Source organism: Eleutherodactylus coqui, chromosome 12, assembly GCF_035609145.1.
Source record: "Eleutherodactylus coqui strain aEleCoq1 chromosome 12, aEleCoq1.hap1, whole genome shotgun sequence".
Classification (NCBI taxonomy): domain Eukaryota; kingdom Metazoa; phylum Chordata; class Amphibia; order Anura; family Eleutherodactylidae; genus Eleutherodactylus; species Eleutherodactylus coqui.
In genome coordinates, this window is record NC_089848.1 from 59,914,776 (window position 1) to 59,934,759 (window position 19,984).

Here is a 19,984-nt window from a genome sequence, read left to right on the forward strand (position 1 = left end):
TGGCTCTATGCAATGGAAGGTGGCAGAACGGGGGAGGAGCTAAGTACCGTCCCATCCCGCCTCCTCCCACTGATGGCTATGAACAAGGGGCGGAGAGAGGGTGGGAGCTTAGCTCCCCCCTCCCATTGCAGAGAGCCAGCGTGAAGGAGAAGACAGGTGAGCATGCACGGGCACGGGGGGAGGAGAGCAGAGGGAGGGTGTTTAGCAGCCATGCTGCTAAATTCCTTCCCACCTATGCCCACTGCCATGGGCTTCCATAGGAGCCCATGCAGCGGCCAACGTATTCTAGCCCAAAAGATAGTTCCAGGACTATCTTTTGGGCCCGATGTAAAAATGCCCGGCGCTATATTGGGCTGGCCAGGTGCTTTTACATCTCAGGAATACGGCTATGTGATCTGATGCATTGGAATCTAATACATCAGATTAGAGCGTATAGTGGCCGGCCGTGAAAATGGCCGGCTGATATACGCTCGTGGTAAAGAAGCCTTACTATGTTATTAGTAGCTTGATGGTAGAACCACAGTGAAAGAATGATTGTCTGGTGAATGATCATTATGCAGATGTATCCATACTCCATATTGGCTGTCACAGTCGTTCAAATTGGCTATACATGTTCAATGACACTGAGTGAAGGTCAAACAATCTTTCTGAGAACATTCATTCAAAGAAGGCCTGCTCTGTGATCAGTTGATTAAAATGATTGTTTGTTGTTATTAAATTTTACCCAAAGACAATCCGTTTAGTCTAAATCGTCTATTTTCATCAACCTGATGCCTAATGTGTACGGGCACCTTACATTACTGCCTACCATCATGTTGTGTGATATAATGGTGAAAATAGAAATCAAACAATCTATTTTTCTAAAAGCTTCTAAATAAAAAATACAATCCAGTTAATTAAGGCTAATTGAATGTAGAAAGCATCTTTAGTTGGTGTTCGTCTAGTCTTTCTCGATTTCAATCAGATATTTATGTTCAATGGTAGGCACTGGTGTAACTATTGGAGATGCAGAGGATGCGGTTGCACCCAGGCCCAGGAGCCTTAGGGGGCCCATAAGGCCTCTCTTCTCCATATAGGAAGTCCAGTACTATGAATAAAGCATTATAGTTGGGGGCCCTGTTACAGGTTTTGCATTGGGGCCCAGGAGCTTCAAGTTACGCCTCTGATGGTAGGTATTAGATGTAATTCAAAAACATCATGAGCCTACAGTTATTGGATATCTGATAAAGGTTTTGGTGATCTCTGAGCTTTCGGAACCGACTATCTTCAATAGTATGTCTACTACATAGAGTAAAGCTGTTCTATATGCTTCTCAGATAAATCAAGAGCATAAACAAGTGGATTTCCTCATGGCCAATTGACAAGATTGTCTACTTCTCCATCCATCTTTGTCGTCGAGATTAAACAAGTCCATCTCAATACAATGTGAATATTTCTGGTAGGAAGAAGTTTTTTTAAACAATTTAGTCCCCAAGAGTGTTTGATAAATGACCTCCCTGCCTGCCCCTTGCATTAGGATGGTCTAATAGTTTAATTGCATGTTTATCTCTTGCCTGGAGGAGCAACTCAACAATGCTATCTTGTTCCAGGCAAGCTAAAACTCCTGTCCTGTCAATCACATTTACCAGAAAGTTTAGAAGAGTCTTCTTGGGACTGATTGAGTTATATCCATTGTCTACAGAGATAAATGCTCTATTTCATCCCTGCAAAGCTCCAACCTCATTTCATGACATTATCGAATTACTATTTTTACTCCTGAACTTCCTCATGAATCATCCAAGTAAAACAGGCTTCTGTACACCAGTGGTCTTCTGACATGGACTATATCCTTCATCTCGAAAAGAGATAATTAGGTCATGTCAGAGAGTGATGCCTTTAGATGTATTGTCCTGTTAAAGTCCAAAAGCTTTGTCTTAATTTGATAATTAAGAAAGGGAAAATAATAGAACCATAGATCAGGATTATCTCATATATATAACACTGGGACAGGAACTTGCAACCACTCTACTATACTATCTCCAAGTTGTGAAGCACTTAAGTAGGTGAAAGTTTTTTTTAAAATAATCTTTATTGCTATATTATTTGGACAATCAAACTCTGACTGCCGCGTTGTTGGCGTTGACATCTTAAGGTCCTCTTAGACGGAAGAATTTGCTCAGGTAGTTGAACGCCAATCGATGAGGTAGGCATTTAAACAGGCCAATTCAGGCTCTTATTAGGAGATGAATGATCATTCACATGGTTATTTGTCCCTATGGAACTGCCGTTGGTACAGAGGAGGAGGTGCAGCCAACCAGCGAGTATTTTTATGTTCAAAAAATGAGCTGATGAATAAATACATGCTAGCTGATTGGCTAATCGTTGGCCCTTTTACATGGGCTGATGATTGGGCAAAAGAAAGTTTAGGCAAAAATGTTTTTGCTCAATTATGTGTAAAAGGCCATTTAGGAACAATATGGACCAGTGGTCCCCAAACAGTGACTCGGAAGCGACATGTGGCTTGCCATGGGAGTCCTCAATTGTAACGATATGCATTGGCAATTGACAGTATTGGAGACACATCACAACCACCAAACAGTGCCAATTTAGACCAGAGGCGTAACTTGAAGCTTCTGGACCCCGATGCAAAACCTGTAACAGGGCCCCCAACTATAATGCTTTATTCATAGTACTGGCCTCCCTATATGGAGAAGAGAGGCCTTATGGGCCCCCTAAGGCTCCTGGGCCCGGGTGCAACCGCATCCCCTGCACCCTCTATAGTTACGCCTCTGATTCAAACGATATAATACTAGACGTAATACTTTTTCCACAAGTACGTTAGGTCTACATGGAGGCTTTCGGGACGGCATGTGTAATATGGCTATAAATTGCCCTACAGCCCTGCTACATTGCATTTGAATGCAAGTAAATGCAGTTATCAGGTTTGCATTTCTTGAAATTCACAGGTATTGGCAACTTGCTAGTCACAATATTACTACTAGAGATGAGCGAGCACGCTCGGTAAAGTCACTTACTCAAGCGAGCCTCGCTCATCTCGAGTAACTGCCTTCTTCTCTGAGCGTGCTTGGGGGGGGCAACAGGGGGCGGAGGAGAGCGGAGGGAAATGGGGGGGGGAGAGTGAGAGAGATCTCTCCCCCGCCGCTCACCCCCGCTGCCCCCCCCCGAGCACGCTTGGAAGAGCGTGCTCGCTCATCTCTAATTACTACATTTACTTACATTAGGTTGCAATGTAGCACGGCCATGGTGCAATCTTTGGCTGCATAACATGTGTCATGCCTAAAGATACCATGTAGCTCTAGTCTGAATACTTCTCTCCATTTTTGACTTAAATGTGGCTCCTGACCATCACTCAAAGTTGAACGTGACTCACAAGGTATAAAAGATTGGGGAACTTTGATTAGGACGATGGAGATGTTTTCACGGCTATTTCCTCAAGCCTTTGTGTAGAACATGTCAAAACTGATTCAAATGAAAAAAAATTGCTGAATGGTCTGTGTTTTCTACATGACTGATCTAAAAAGTTTGATTAATACTTTATTAACATTGGTAATGTCTTATCAATGAGGAAGACCGAGTTGAAGTAATGGTTAGTAAGTCCACATATACACCACCTCTATTGCCAGAGTTCATATTTTTAACTCACCCAGGACAATGCAGGCGATAGTACCGGACGACGGAGCAGAAGGAGCAGCAGCGTTCTGGAGCTCGGCAGAAGGAAGGGAAGAAGTCGATTGGTGGAGACGGGGGAGCAGCAGCAGTTCGCGCCGATGCTCACCACTAATCAGCGGGACACGTATGGGCAGCAGTAGGGAGGAGAGAGTACTAGTAACTGATCGCACATTTGTTTGCTCGATTGCGAGTTTGTTTGCGCAACCATGATTTAGTTTAAACAAACGATCGTGCAAACAAATGGCGATGTGACGAATTTCAGCACGTTCGCTTTAGAAGAGGCAGCGACTCCCCCCCCCCCCACTTTGGTAATAGGAAAAATGTGTCTTATAAAGCGAAAAATACAGAACATATCTATTCCACAAATTTAGCGATGGACTTGCCATGCTGCAGAATGGTTGCGGAATTTCGGCTACGGAATGCCCACCGAAATTCCGCAACAATGTACAGTACAATATAAGTGAAGTGGGTTTTAACAAATTCTATTGTCTCACAGCGCAAAAATCTGCCATGGAAAATAGACTGCTACAATTTTCGAATCCACAACACGCTCCATTTTCACCATGGATGTCATCCATTATATTGCAATGCATGAATTCTGCACCAAAATGCACAAGCAGATCTTGGTGCGGATCTACTCTGCGATGTGCGATCAGACCCTTATGTTTTTCAGCCCGCACACTAACGATAAACACGTGTTCTTATTTTTTACTACATTGTACCATGGTTGAGATACTCATTGTCTCCACCTTCTATCTGGTATTGTCCGGCCTTTTCTAAATGTATCTTTTCCTTTCCGTGCAATAACCTATTACATTACCATTATGGTAAAATGATGAGTCTCCAGTACGGTTACCAGGCTTTCCAGGCTGGGATTATTATATTTATTGCACAGTTTTATAGTTTAACAAGTTCTTCAATTTTCTGGTTCTAACCCACTATGAGAACATGTGTCTTTGATTTGCTTTAATCTTCCTGGATTCATCCTGCCCTTATTTTTCCCCTTACTCTCCATTCTATCATTCTCCTTTCCTGACCTGCATTCACTTCTGAAATTACCATCATACGCTGTATTTGCCATCATCGTTCTCCCTTGCAAAACTTGTAATAATTGATCAGTCATTGATCAGCCATTTCCTCCACCTCTTCCCTATCCTAAATCAAACTGTAAGACAACTTGCTGCAGTAGGAGCCTCCCCCTTCTGTCCTCACTAAAATGGGACACAAAGATCGCCAGACCACACTCCTTTGTTAAAGGTGTTGTCTGGAACTTTTTGAATTTTTTTCTATTGATGACTTGTCCTTAGGATAGTTCATCAATTCATGATTGACGGGGGTCCCCAATCCAATCCAGATCCCTGCCAATCAGCTGATTCCTGGCATTGCTGTCCTTATAGACAGTGCAAGAAGCAGATCATGCTGACCACAACACTGACAGTGGAATCAGTTGATTGGCTTGGAATCTGGAACGGGGACCCCCATGATCATCTATTCATATCCTATCCTAAAGTCAGGTCATCAATAGAAAAAATTCAAAAAGTCACAGACAACCCCTTTAAGCCCCATTAACCATGTCTTTTTTGCAAGATTGCTACTACAAGACGGTTTCAAGAACATGCAAAAAAAAACCTTTTGATCTTTTGTTTACTTTTACCATTCTTTTCTAATTTTGTGTTCCCCTAACAATCCACATGTATTAATAATGGCGTGTCTTGTATAATTCAAATGAGAGAGGGAAATTGGTAGGATTTGTACCAAATTTAATAACAGACCCACGGCTCTTGATTTGCTACATTTTGAACTCTCTGTCAGAGAAGCTTTATATGGCTGTAGATATTTAACTACGTACAAAACTTTGCGCCATACTTTCTTACTGCACTCAATAAATGTGGTTTTGCTACACTTCCTTGGAGACCAAACTCCTTTTCTCACCACATCTTAAAAGAAAAGATGAAAAAAAATTAGATTGCTATCGTCATCTATGTACATTGACCCCCATTTATTAGCCTGTCTACACCAGTTTTTAGCATATGGTAAGCTGCACAAAAGCCACCATTAAAAGTAATAAATGTGGGCCAATGATGGCACCAAAGTCAAGGTGCCGTCATCTTAGCCACAAAGCTTGCCATATGTGTGCGCAGAAAAGTCAAGACTCCTAGTGAGAAGGAGTTAGATTTACATGTGATATTTTTTTAACCAGTTTCGTTCCTTGATAACAAGGAAATCAATATGGCGGTTGAGGTTGGCCAAGTATCTAATGCCAACAGAAAAAACCTTGATTTCGTTGGTAGAATGTCAAGCTTGCAGTATTTCCCATCCATCGGTATACTTCTACAGTTTCTGCAATGCTGTCCTTCCACAACATTTCCGATATAAAACTGGCAAGTACATTGGACAGTCAAGGTTTCCTAATGTGAATAGGAGAGGAAATTCAGCACTATGCCATGGCCTTGACTTGTTTCCTCACTGTGTGAAGCATATTTTTCCTCAGGAAGATCATAGCTTCATAATCACAGTGCTTCGGGTTCTTTGGGGACTTTAATCTATCAGCACCATAAAGAGCTAAAGAAAATACACAAGGAATGAGGTGTTCATGTTTGTATAAGTGTAGTTCATGCTTAAGTGACTCATTGGAGCACCTGATGGCAATTTACATAACGAATTATAGAATTAAAAAAAGAATGAATACATACGGATGTTGCAGTCGTTGACATGACTAGTGCACCATGATAACTCAATTTAGAACCTATCATCACCTTTTAGTGCCATAAGCTACAATGTAGGGCACAAAGATAAAAAAAACAGGGAGTTCAGGGAACTTTGTTTCATACTCACCAGGTGCCCCGTTCCGGCACTGTGTCCCCGCGAAGTTGGCAAAGATGCACATGCTCAGTGTGACTCTTTTCAGATGGTTCTGAGCACACGCTATCCCATTCATCTCTATGGGAGAGCCTGTCCACAGAGCCATCTGAAAAGAGTTTATGGGGCTAAAAGGTGATTACAGGTTCCCTTTAACCCTTTGCAATTTAATTTTGGATTCGGGGTTTCCTAGGGTGCTTTCTCTTTCTGCCATTATACAATGGCGCCATCTGTTGGCTAGAACCAGTACTGTGGTATAGGACATGCTGGAGAGGCCCCCAACAACAGAGCGGCCAGTAATAAACGGTAAGAATATCCTGCCGGACGTCTTCCGACATCGGAGCTGTACAGCCTTCAATCAGAATGTCTTCAGACGTCAGACAGTGGATTGGAAAGGGTTAAAGTAACAAAACAGCCTTTTATCAACTATTCATAGGATATGTAATAAAAGTCTGATCGGTAAGGCTTAACCACTGAGATACGCACCAATCATGAGATCAGGGGTATTGTGCCCCCTCTTCTCATCACTGCAAACTTATTGTACCCACCCGCAATAATGTCAGATTGAGTTGGCGATGGCTGAGTATGCATGGCTGCTTCTCCATTCATTTCAATGGGGCTGCCGAAAATAGCCACATGCAAGTGCTGGGCAATCTTTGGCAGTCCCACTGAAAGTGAATGGAGTGGCACCGGGCATGCATGACCATCACTCCATTCAACGTCCTTCTCAGTGTAGGGATGCAACAAACCTACAGTGAAGAGGAGAGGGTAACATGGCACCCCTGTTCTTGGGCTCGGTTTGGGCTCAGCGCTGAGACCCAACCGATCAAACTTATCACCTACTCTATGAATAAGTCATTTAATTCTATTCTATTATAACCAAGGAGATTGTCGAGACCCATAACTGAGATCTCTTCAACTATTAATGTTAACACTGACATTATAATATACTGACATGCCGACACCATGAACACAGCCCATGAGCCCTTGCAGCTCGGTGTGCACAATTGGTAGTGAATTGGGCATGCACTGACATTCTTTCCAGTTGCCTGCATAGTTCACTGCCAGTGATGCAGCTGCTGATGTATATACGGAATCACGAAAACTCGTGGGTTGCATATGTGACATCAGCAGCAGTTTGCATATTTGACAGCTTGGATGTGTGACCATAGATTGGACCTATTTTTAATAGTAAGCATATTCTGAAAAGGTTGGAGGTAACATTCATAGTTGTATAAATCTCATTTATGGTTCTCGGCCAACCTCGTTAATTAGCAGTGAAAAGAAATATCTACAACCCCAATTCCCAAAAAGTTAGGATTGTATGTAAAATGTACATAAATGTAAAGAAAAATAGAACGCAATGATTTGGAACTCTCATATAACCATATTGTATTAGAACATAGAACACTTATCAGAAGGTGAAAGGGAGACATTTTTCCATTTCATTTTTAAAAATTACCTCATTTCTTAATTGATGGCAGCAACACATCTGACAAGATTGGGCCAGGGCCGTGTCTACCTTTGTGTAGCATCCGCAAATTAATCACATCCATGTCTGTGCCTTGTCAGAAGTATGTGTGTATAAATATGCATGCCTCTTCGGATCTATTTCAACATGCCTTGATAAAGGACCCTGTGAGGTCTGAAAGCTCGCCTAACATCATGTATTTTTGTTAGCAATTAAAAGCTGTCATGGACTCCATAGAGTTTACAAACTCGTTGGTTCTATAAGATTCCATGGACTACAGGTAGCGCTTGAGTCCTAACTAGCGCTGAGCGAACTTACTCAGTCGAGCTTGATGCTCGTTCGAGTATTAGCGTACTCGATGGTGCTCGTTACTCGAATGAGCATCATGCCGTGTTCGACCCTGTCCCAGTTTTTGGCTCCTCCCCGCTGTGATGTGACTGTTTTGGCCCCTCCCCACCGCGACGCAGCGCGCGCGTCAATGGCAAATTTTGGGGGCAGGGGGAGAGAGAGAGAGAGAGAGAGAGAAAGAGAAAGAGACGAACCAAGAAAAAAAAAAAGCTCGGCACCCGGCATCCCACATACAAAAATGCTTGAGTCTCCTATTGTAGCCAATGGGGTCCGTTACTTGAGTAGAGCTCTCAAATTTAACGAAAAGCTCGACTCGAATAACGAGGACCCGAGCATTTGGGTGCTCGCTCATCTCTAGTCCTAACCTTTTCATTTCTTTTCCAAAGTCGCCCACCGTGAATGAGTGGGAATCATAATGAATGTTCTCACTGAATGACTGCAAGCAAAGACCTTGAAAACCACGAGTATTTGACACAAAGTATCTTGATAAATTGTATAATCTCACTTCTCGCAAATATTATAATTGTTATGTAGTCTATGGTGCAAAAAGTTGTAAAAACTTTGTAACTTTTATACTTTCTTCTGAAATGAAGTTCCTTAACTAAAGAAGGAACGTTCTATGTAATAGGATGATTTATAACAGGGTTCAGGTATCTATTGAATGTCCAGGATTCAATGAAAGCAAAAATGAGTAGAACAATCTTGGGAGAAATAGCTGACATTATAATAAAACTGCGCTCGCGTTCACCATTTACACAAATGTGGTTCTTATTACAGAGCATGTAACCTGTTCCAGTTGCAGGCTTACTTTAAGCATGCAAAGGCTTGGATGAATGAAAATCAATCCATGTGTTCATGTTCATCTCCAGCAGTCATACAAGAACCATATATTAACCACCTGTAGCAAAATTAATACATTATTCAATCCGAAATGTTCTGTATTTTCCATCGAAAGTAAAGCTTAGATGAGGCACAAATTGTTAGTTTTAACAATGGCATCTGGTTTTTTACAAACCGATCTTCAAAAACAAGCAGACATAATTTATCACCCCTCTGTCCACCACTCACCAAAACTCATCCTCTGCCATTCTTCATCCATTTTTAAGGTTTTTTTTTCTTTTAAGTCAATTCTTTATAGTGAAAATGTATAACAATCATAAAAACTTAGGATGAATATAACTGGTCTTCAAGCTGTTGCTTGTGAACTTTGGACAATCCCTACTTGTTAGAAGGGACCCTTGACAATAACCCGAATCACAAAGTGTTCTCCTGCTGTGGCCTCCAGCAATCATTTATAATACGAGGGGAAACTTGGCAGTAAGCGTTCAGTTTCCCTGCAGCTCCACCACAGGTGAAATGAAGCGTTACACAGTGCCCATTCATAACAATGAGTTGTCTATGTAGGACTGGCCAAGGAATCAGGATCCTGGAAAAAGTGTTTTTTTTTTCATCCATTATGTAACTGTAACCCACAGAAGATATAAGTTGGCAGGTGTTACCTTGGTTAGTTTTTTTCTATCTGAAGCTCCTGACCTCCTTCTCCTCAGATGTCATGTGATCTCAATTCTGACCAGCTGAGATTTACTTGGGGTTATGCTGTCTGAAACTAGTCAATATCAAAGTCTGTGCGATGCTGTTACATGGATCCTACCATAGCAACTGCCTAGAGCGGAACAGTCTTATCAGTTACTAATGATCACAGAGATCAAATGATAGAAAGCAGAAGGTGGTTATGAATGGTACATACTCTGATTGGGTCACCATTACTAATGGGGGACCACAGAAGGCAGTATTGGAGGGGTCACCGTTACTAGTGGGGTACCAGAAGGTTTGGTTTTGGGCCCTATTATTTTTAATATATTTATTAATGACCTGGTAGAAGGATTGTACAGTAAAATATCAATATTTGCAGATGACACAAAACTATGTAAAGAAATTACCACAAGAGAGGACAGCATGCGGTTGCAAATGGATCTGGATAAGTTGGGGCTTTGGGCAGAAAAGTCGTAAGTGAGGTTTAACACTGATAAATGTAACGTTCTGCACACGGGCAGAGGAAATACATGTCACCATTACATGCTAAATGGGAAACTACTGCTCAAAAGAGACATGGAAAAGGACATAGGGATTTTAGTTAACTGTAAACTTAACTGGAGTAACCAGCGTCAGGCAGCTGCGACAAAGGCAAATGGGATCATGGGTTTATCAAAAGAGATCTAAGGGCACATGACAAGAACACTGTTCTTCCTCTCTACAAGTCACTGGTCAGACCACACAAGGAATATGGTGGACAGTTTTGGGCACCGGTACTTAAGAAGGACACATCAGAACTTGAGCGGGTACAAAGGTGGGCAGCTAAAGTAATAAATGGAAGGGACAGAATAGAATACCCAGACATTATCAAAATTGGGGTTATTTAGTTTAGAAGAAAAGACTGCTGAGGGGCGACCTAATAACTATGTATAATATATCAGAGGACAATACAGAGATCTTTCTCATCATCTATTTATACCGAGGACTGTCACTCTAAGGCTGGGTTCACAAAGGGAGGAAATCCTGCGGAAATCTCACAGCAGGACTGCATGAATATTCTGCGAGATTTCCGCAGCAAAAGGGCAGCTTCAAAACCCGCACCGTTTGGCGCGGGTTTGAAGCAGCATGTCCACCTGTATTCTGCTGCCGCCATTTCTCCCCATAGAGAGGAGAGAACCGGCAGCGGAAATGGCAATACAATTGACATGCCACAGATTTGAATTCCACAGCGGACTGTCCAGCTTGTGGACGAGATTTTTGAAAATCTCATCCACTTTGCTGCTTAGTCTTGGGCAATTCCGCCCCTTGTGAACCCAGTCTAACAAGGTAGCGCCCTCTACATCTAGAGGAAAGAAGGTTTCTACACCAACATAGAAGGGGGTTCTTTACTGTAAGAGCAGTGAGACTATGGAACTCTCTGCCTGAAGACATAGTAGGCAAAGTGAAGACAATGTCCATCTAGTTCAGCCTGTTTCAACCCCTAGTTGATCCAGAGGAAGGCAAAAACCCCAAGAGGCAGAAGCCAATTAGCCCATTTGGGGGAAAATTCCTTCCTGACTCAGTAATGGCAATCAGAATAATCCCTGGATCAACCTGTGATAGTTCCTACCTAAATATAAGCCCTGGAGCTACAAACCCGCTGGTCACCTAATGTCTATATGTTGTAATATCCTTCCGCTTGAGAAAGACGTCTACTCCCCTCTTAAACCCCTCAATGGATTTTGCCATCACCACATCCTCAGGCAGAGGGTTCCATAGGCTCACTGCTCTTACAGTAAAGAACCCCCTTCCATGTTGGTGATGAAACCTGCTTTCTTCTAGACGTAGCGGATGCCCTCTCGTTACCGTCGCAGTCCTGGGTATAAACAGATCATGGGAGAGATCCTTGTATTGTCTCCTAATGTATTTATACATAGTTATTTGATCACTAGAGATGAGCGAACATACTCGTTCGAGTATTAGCGTGTTCGAGATGCTCGTTACTAGAGACGAGTACCACGCGATGTTCGAGTTACTTTCACTTTCATCTCTGAGACGTTAGCGCGCTTTTCTGGCCAATAGAAAGACAGGGAAGGCATTACAACTTCCCCCTGAGATGTTCAAGCCCTATACCACCCCCCTGCAGTGAGTGGCTGGCGAGATCAGGTGTCACCCGAGTATATAAATCGGCCCCTCCCGCGGCTCGCCACAGATGCGTTCTGACATAGCTCAGGGAAAGTGCTGCTGATGCTGGAGCTGCTATAGGGAGAGCGTTAGGAGTTATTTTAGGCTTCAAGAACCCCAACGGTCCTTCTTAGGGCCACATCTGACCGTGTGCAGTACTGTTGAGGCTGCTTTTAGCAGTGTTGCACAATTTTTTTTTTTGTATATCGGCCGTGCAGAGCATTGCGTCCACAGTCTGCAGTCATTGTACAGAGTATAGGGGCAGTACTGGTGAGGCAGGAAAAGAGATATTCAGGCTATATACGCAGTGGGCTTTTTCCAAAAAATTGATCGCCGTCATCCCGCCAGAGGGAAACAGTATACATAATATTATACGCTGCCTACAGTATCTATCTGCTGGGGGTTGTAGTCCTAATTAATACGCAGCTAAGCGTTACAGCAGGCTTGCGCAAAATTGTTTCCTGGATCTGCTGTCTCTGTTACATGATCGCCGTCATCCCGCCAGAGGGAAACAGTATACATAATATTATACGCTGCCTACAGTATCTGTCTGCTGTATCAGTTCAGCATTTTAAAAAAATAGAAGCAAAATACTTAAGGCCTACTACTGGCCTTTGGCCACTTGACTGCTTCTGCGCTGTGAATTCCACTAGCTCAGTCACACGCACCTACGTCTCACTACAGGCGTGCGCAAAACTGTTTCCTGGCTCTGCTGTGCGTTCCGTAAGGGAAGTCAGCCTCCAACCACAGGCCAATAAGCGGCACATTTAATTACAGTGTTCTGTTTCTGCACTACTGGTAATACAGCATGCTGAGGGGTAGGGGTAGGCCTAGAGGACGTGGACGCGGGCGAGGACGCGGAGGCCCAAGTCAGGGTGTGGGCACAGGCCGAGCTCCTGATCCAGGTGTATCGCAGCCGACTGCTGCGGGATTAGGAGAGAGGCACGTTTCTGGCGTCCCCACATTCATCTCACAATTCATGGGTCCACGCGGTAGACCTTTATTAGAAAATGAGCAGTGTGAGCAGGTCCTGTCGTGGATGGCAGAAAGTGCATCCAGCAATCTATCGACCACTCAGAGTTCTGCGCCGTCCACTGCTGCAACTCTGAATCCTCTGGCTGCTGCTCCTCCTTCCTCCCAGCCTCCTCACTCCATTACAATCACACATTCTGAGGAGCAGGCAGACTCCCAGGAACTGTTCCCGGGCCCCTGCCCAGAATGGCCAGCAATGGTTCCTCTCCCACTGGAGGAGTTTGTAGTGACCGATGCCCAACCTTTGGAAAGTTCCCGGGGTCCGGGGGATGAAGCTGGGGACTTCCGGCAACTGTCTCAAGAGCTTTCAGTGGGTGAGGAGGACGATGAGACACAGTTGTCTATCACTCAGGTAGTAGTAATTGGAGTAAGTCCGAGGGAGGAGCGCACAGAGGATTCGGAGGAAGAGCAGCAGGACAATGAGGTGACTGACCCCACCTGGTTTGCTACGCCTACTGAGGACAGGTCTTCAGAGGGGGAGGCAAGTGCAGCAGCAGGGCAGGTTGGAAGAGGCAGTGCGGTGGCCAGGGGTAGAGGCAGGGCCAGACCGAATAATCCACCAACTGTTTCCCAAAGCGTCCCCTCGCGCCATGCCACCCTGCAGAGGCCGAGGTGCTCAAAGGTCTGGCAGTTTTTCACTGAGAGTGCAGACGACTGACGAACAGTGGTGTGCAACTTTTGTTGCGCCAAGATCAGCCGGGGAGCCACCACCACCAGCCTCACCACCACCAGCATGCGCAGACATATGATGGCCAAGCACCCCACAAGGTGGGACGAAGGCCGTTCGCCGCCTCCGATTTGCACCGCTGCCTCTCCCCCTGTGCCCCAACCTGCCACTGAGATCCAACCCCCCTCTCAGGACACAGGCACTACCGTCTCCTGGCCTGCACCCACACCCTCACCTCCGCTGTGCTCGGCCCCATCCACCAATGTCTCTCAGCGCACCGTCCAGCCGTCGCTAGCGCAAGTGTTGGAGCGAAAGCGCAAGTACGCCGCCACGCACCCGCACGCTCAAGCGTTAAACGTGCACATAGCCAAATTTATCAGCCTGGAGATGCTGCCGTATAGGGTTGTGGAAACGGAGGCTTTCAAAGGTATGATAGCGGCGGCGGCCCCGCGCTACTCAGTTCCCAGTCGCCACTACTTTTCCCGATGTGCCGTCCCAGCCCTGCACGACCACGTCTCCCGCAACATTGTACGCGCCCTCACCAACGCGGTTACTGCCAAGGTCCACTTAACAACCGACACGTGGACAAGCACAGGCGGGCAGGGCCACTATATCTCCCTGACGGCACATTGGGTGAATTTAGTGGAGGCTGGGACAGAGTCAGAGCCTGGGACCGCTCACGTCCTACCCACCCCCAGAATTGCGGGCCCCAGCTCGGTGGTGGTATCTGCGGCGGTGTATGCTTCCTCCACTAAACCACCCTCCTCCTCCTACGCAACCTCTTTCTCGCAATCAAGATGTGTCAGCAGCAGCACGTCGCCAGCAGTCGGTGTCGCGTGGCACGGCAGCACAGCGGTGGGCAAGCGTCAGCAGGCCGTGCTGAAACTACTCAGCTTAGGAGAGAAGAGGCACACGGCCCACGAACTGCTGCAGGGTCTGACAGAGCAGATCGACCGCTGGTTTACGCCGCTGAGCCTCCAACCGGGCATGGTCGTGTGTGACAACGGCCGTAACCTGGTGGCGGCTCTGCAGCTCGGCAGCCTCACGCACGTGCCATGCCTGGCCCACGTCTTTAATTTGGTGGTTCAGCGCTTTCTGAAAAGCTACCCGCGCTTGTCAGACCTGCTCGGAAAGGTGCGCCGGGTCTGCGCACATTTCCGCAAGTCCCACACGGACGCTTCTGTACAGCATTGCTTCTGTACAGCATTGTGGGCTATCGCCCCGGCCCCTTTTAAAGAGGGTCGCTGCCTAGCCGTGCCAACCTTCTGCAGTGTGTGCCTGCGGTTCCTCCTTATGGCAGACGCACTTATAAATAGACATGAGGGTGGTGCGGCATAAGTGCAGCTGAAGGCTGCGCAGGGACACTTTGGTGTGCGCTGTGGACACTGGGTCGTGCGGGGGGGTTGGGCAGCATGTAACCCAGGAGAAGTGGCAGCAGAGTGTCATGCAGGCAGTGATTGTGCTTTGTTGGAGGTAGTGTGGTGCTTAGCTAAGGTATGCATCGCTAATGAGTGCTTTTTAGAAGTAAAAGTTGTTGGGAGGGGGGGGGGGGCACTCTTGCCGCTATTGTGGCTTAATAGTGGGACCTGGGAACTTGAGATGCAGCCCAACATGTAGCCCCTCGCCTGCCCTATCCGTTGCTGTGTCATTCCCATCACTTTCTTGAATTGCCCAGATTTTCACAAATGAAAACCTTAGCGGAGCATAGGTCCCATACAAAAATGCTCAGGTCGCCCATTGACTTCAATGGGGTTCGTTACTCGAAACGAACCCTCGAGCATCGCGATAATTTCGTCCCGAGTAACGAGCACCCGAGCATTTTGGTGCTCGCTCATCTCTATTGATCACCCCCTAGCCGTCTTTTTCCTGGGTGAAAAGTCCTAACTTTGATAACCTCTCTTGGTATTCCAGTCCTCTCATTCCATTTATTAATTTAGTTGCCCTTCTTTGAACCCCCTCAAGCATTGTAACATCCTTCCTGAGCAGCGGTGTCCAGAACATGATGGCGGCAAATTTGGTAAAAGAGTTTAAGGGGGGCCTGGAAGCCTTTCTTGAGCGATACAATATCACATGATTACTTCAGAAGGGGCGGTGATCCAGGGATTATTCTGATTGCCAGAATGGAGTTGGGAAGGAAGTTTTTCCCTTTCATCGGGAAAATTGGCTGCTACCTCGTTGGGTTTTTTGCCTTCTTCTGGATCAACATTTGGGGGGTAATAAGCTGAACTGGATATGACTTTTTTCGGCCTAACATACTATGTTATTAGCTGCTGTCACACAGTTATAATAGGGGAGATCACAGTTCATCCTCCTGTTTGTACACTTATGTTGTATAGCTTATTTAGGTGACTATAGAAGATAGTAATAATTAAACTGTCTGCCCCCATAGGCAGAAATCATATATCCTCTAACTAATGCTATGCTGATGCATCATGGGATTGATAAGAAAATGAAACCAAAAAATCTCACCATCAAGATGGTGCCTGATAAGTATCAGGTAAGGAGCTACACTGCATGGACAGGCAATCAGTTGAGTGGGGCAGGGATGGAAAATGTGTTTTTGCGGGTTTGGCCTTTTACTTTAGGATTCCTTAACTCAGTATATGAAAGTGGGTTTTCAATACTAGACAGCCTCATTAAAAGAATGATGCTGGTGTTATAATGCTAGCATATGCCATCAATGTTATTGGCAGAGGTCTGAATAATGTATGTGGACCCAACCAATCATGACTAACGTAAGCAACTTAAAGAACACAAGCATCAAAATTCCGCTCACTGAGCTATTCCGTAAACTACAGTATATATCTGGTTTACATTTAACCCTTTCCAATCCACTGTCTGACCTCTAAAGACATTATGATTTAAGGCTGTACACCTCTAGTGTTGGAAGACGTCCGTTGGGGTTCTCTTACTGTATATTGCCAGCCTCTCTGCTGTCGTAGTCTATCCAACATGTCACCTCATGCAGTACTGGCTTTAGCCAGCATATAGCGCTGTTGTATAAAGGCAGAAACAGAGTAATCCCCCTAGGAAAACCAGGATACAAATTGGAGTGGAAAGGGTTTTAGGGAATCTGTCACCTCCTTACAGCGCCATAAACTAAGTTATGGTACTATTAGGGCAGGTGACCGGGCAGCCGTTGATGCATCTTTTATACTCACCCGCACCCTGGTTCCCGCGATATTCCACTCGGAAGATCTCATGGTGCACAAAATATGACTCTTCTCAGAGTCCCATGCACGCGCTCTCCCATACGTCTTTGGTGCTGGAAGGAGGGGACAGGTTCTCTTTAATTGAACTGACTTTTGAGTAAAACATGCTTTCATTGTTCTGCATTATCCCTCCTTGCTTATGTATCTTAGGTGGAATTATGTTTTGCTGCTCTTTGTTGTACTAAATCTAAAAGTTTATGAAAAACTGTGAATGAATGATCATCGTTCTGATAGAAAACTAGTAATATTACTATATTCTGCTGGATGGATGAGTTGTGCACAGTTCAGACTCTTACCCTTTTGCTGTTTTCTTCTTCTTGTGCACTTCTAAATTCATGCTCCAGGTCAATGTCATTGAAGAGCCCCACTTCCTCACAGTTTTTCAAGAAACGAGTTGGAGTTGGTGTCTGGTCTGTGGAAGAACATATATACAAAGTAATGTATGGGTTGGGAAATGAAGAATTACTACACCAATAGAGAAAAAACACATTTTATATATATATATATATATATATATATATATATATATATATGGTGAGTCAAGAAAATGGTGCAAAAGTAAAGCTGATTTATTCATATATGGATTGACATTCAACAGTCAGAATCAGGGGCGTAAGTAAAGGCTCAGGGGCCCAGGAGCAAAAGTTCAACTGAGGCCGCCCCCCCCCCCCCCCCCCCCTCCATCTGTACCCATCCCCAGAGGCGTAACTTGAAGATTCGGGGCCCCAATGCAAAATCTGTAAAGGGGCCCCCAACTATAATGCTTTATTCATAGAACATCTCCCTATATGGAGAAGAAAGGCCTTATGGGCCGCCCAAGGCTCCGGGGCCCGAGTGCAACCACATCCCCTGCATCTCCTATAGTTACACCCCTACAGAATGACATAAAAAAGATAGAACTATTCAAGTTTTTAATGCACCTTACAGATATTGAATGTGGGCGCCGTTGCTGACACGGCGGATATCCAGTTCCACCCAGACGTGTCCCAGCATGTCCTCTGTTAGGCTCATGTCCATAACCGTGTTTTCACCTCGCATCACACGTGCGTTGCATGTATGCATGATACGCGGTGAATGGAAGCAATGTCAGTCAATGGACTTTCATTCTTCCATGCACACCAGCGTGGGGACCCTGCAAATCCATACGCAAAAGCAGCAGACTCTATTTCTCTGCATATGATACGCAGCCCTTCTATGGGCTTCGAATGATCCATATGCAATACATTGCGTTCGGGCAGCATTTCGATATGCATCCCGCTCTGAACTGCATCTGCAGCGCCATACTAAGCCCATACACGGTCTCTGCCGGCAAAGCGTATGGGCTGTAATGTGTAAAACGCCATGGGAGACCTGCAGCGTTCTAAACATGCGCCCGTGGGCAGGAGCCCTTATCGATTCCACTGCAGCGGAGATGCGTTGCTTTAGGTCGTCTAGTGTCGCCAACATCACATATCTGTAAGGTGCATTAAAGACTTGAAGAGTTCTTCTCTCTTTTCATGTTGTGTGCCAATTCATATATAGGAATAACTCAGCCTTACTTCTGTGCTATTCTTCTTGAATCCCCCTGTATATCTATATAGCTCTTCTCGAGTAACTGCATTCTCGTTCGAGCAGGCTCGGGGGGCGGCGAGAGATCTCTCTCACTCTCCCGCCGCCCACACGAGCCTGCTCGGACGAGAATGCAGTTACTCGAGAAGAGCGATGCTAGCTCATCTCTATTCATTAACCCCTTAGTGACGAAGCCTGTTTGCACCTTATTGACCAAATAATTTTTCAGTTTTTTCGACATTGCATTACTAAAGCCACAACCTTTAAATTTTTCCGTCGACATAGCCATATGAAGGTTATAAGTCATATTTTTTCATCACATCCTTTTTGGGTACATATAATGCATTGTTTAACTTTTATTACATTTTTAGGGGGATTTGGGGGGGGGAAATAAATTCTGCCATTTGGTTTTTGGATTGTGTCTTTACAGCATTCAGTGTGCGCAATAAATAAATGTGCTAAAACTATTCTCTGGGTCAGCACAATTCTTGTGATACTAAGTTTATAATTTTTTTTGTGTTTTGCTATTTTTGTACACAAAACACACTTTTCTTGTAAGATTTGTTTTTGTTTCGCCGCACTCCAAGAGCCAGAACATTTTTATTGATCCACCGATGGAGCTCTATAAAGGCTTGTTTTTTGCGGGATGAACTCTAGTCTTCATTTATCTAACTTTTGGAAACATGTAAAATTTTGTTGCTTTTTATTCCAATTTTTCTATAGGCAAGATTATCAAGATCTGCAAATCTGGCATATTTTTCTATTTTTAACGGCGTTCACCATGCTGTATAAATAAAATGTTACATTAATGCTGCAGAACAGTACGATTACTCCAATATCAAGTTCCTTTTTATTTCAACATTTTGACGCTTTAAAAAAAAATAAAAATTTTTTTAATCTATTGCTGCATTATGATGAGTGAGAGAGGGAGCCTCCTCCCTTAGGCCTCCTTCCCACGAACGGATTTACGCCGCGTAAATTCGCGGCAAAAATCCGCTGCGTTGCCCCCTGCTATTAGGTTCTATTGAACCTAATAGCACAATGCTCACGATGCGGAATTCCACCGCGGAATTTCGCACCGTGAAATCACCCGTCCTCACCCGCGGCATGCTCTATTTTCCGCGGGTGTACGCGCTGACAGCTTCCATTGCAGTCAATGGAAGCCGTCCGTTCACGCTATCTCCCGCTGTAACACAGCGGAAGATAGCGTGAAAACGCTTTCCCGCCTACCGCCGCCGCGTCATATGACGCGGCCGGCGCGTCACGTGACACGGCCGGCCGCGTCATGTGACGCGGTGGGCGTGTCACATGACGCGACGGCGGTGGGCGGGGAAGCGTCTTCACGCTATCTTCTGCCTACCGCCGCCGCGTCATATGACGCGGCCGGCGCGTCACGTGACACGGCCGGCCGCGTCATGTGACGCGGTGGGCGTGTCACATGACGCGACGGCGGTGGGCGGGGAAGCGTCTTCACGCTATCTT

The 19,984-nt window shown here is 45.2% G+C and overlaps 1 protein-coding gene across 3 annotated transcripts in view; it reads right to left on the bottom strand.

The window, feature by feature from the left end:
- CREB5 (cAMP responsive element binding protein 5) overlaps window positions 1-19,984 on the bottom strand; it is a 426,900-nt gene that overhangs the window by 297,509 nt on the left and 109,407 nt on the right. For all 3 annotated transcript variants that reach the window (XM_066585646.1, XM_066585645.1, XM_066585647.1), the window contains exon 4: window positions 17,251-17,366. In XM_066585646.1, the coding sequence (XP_066441743.1) occupies window positions 17,251-17,366 (116 nt within the window). The remainder of the gene's footprint in view (window positions 1-17,250; window positions 17,367-19,984) is intronic.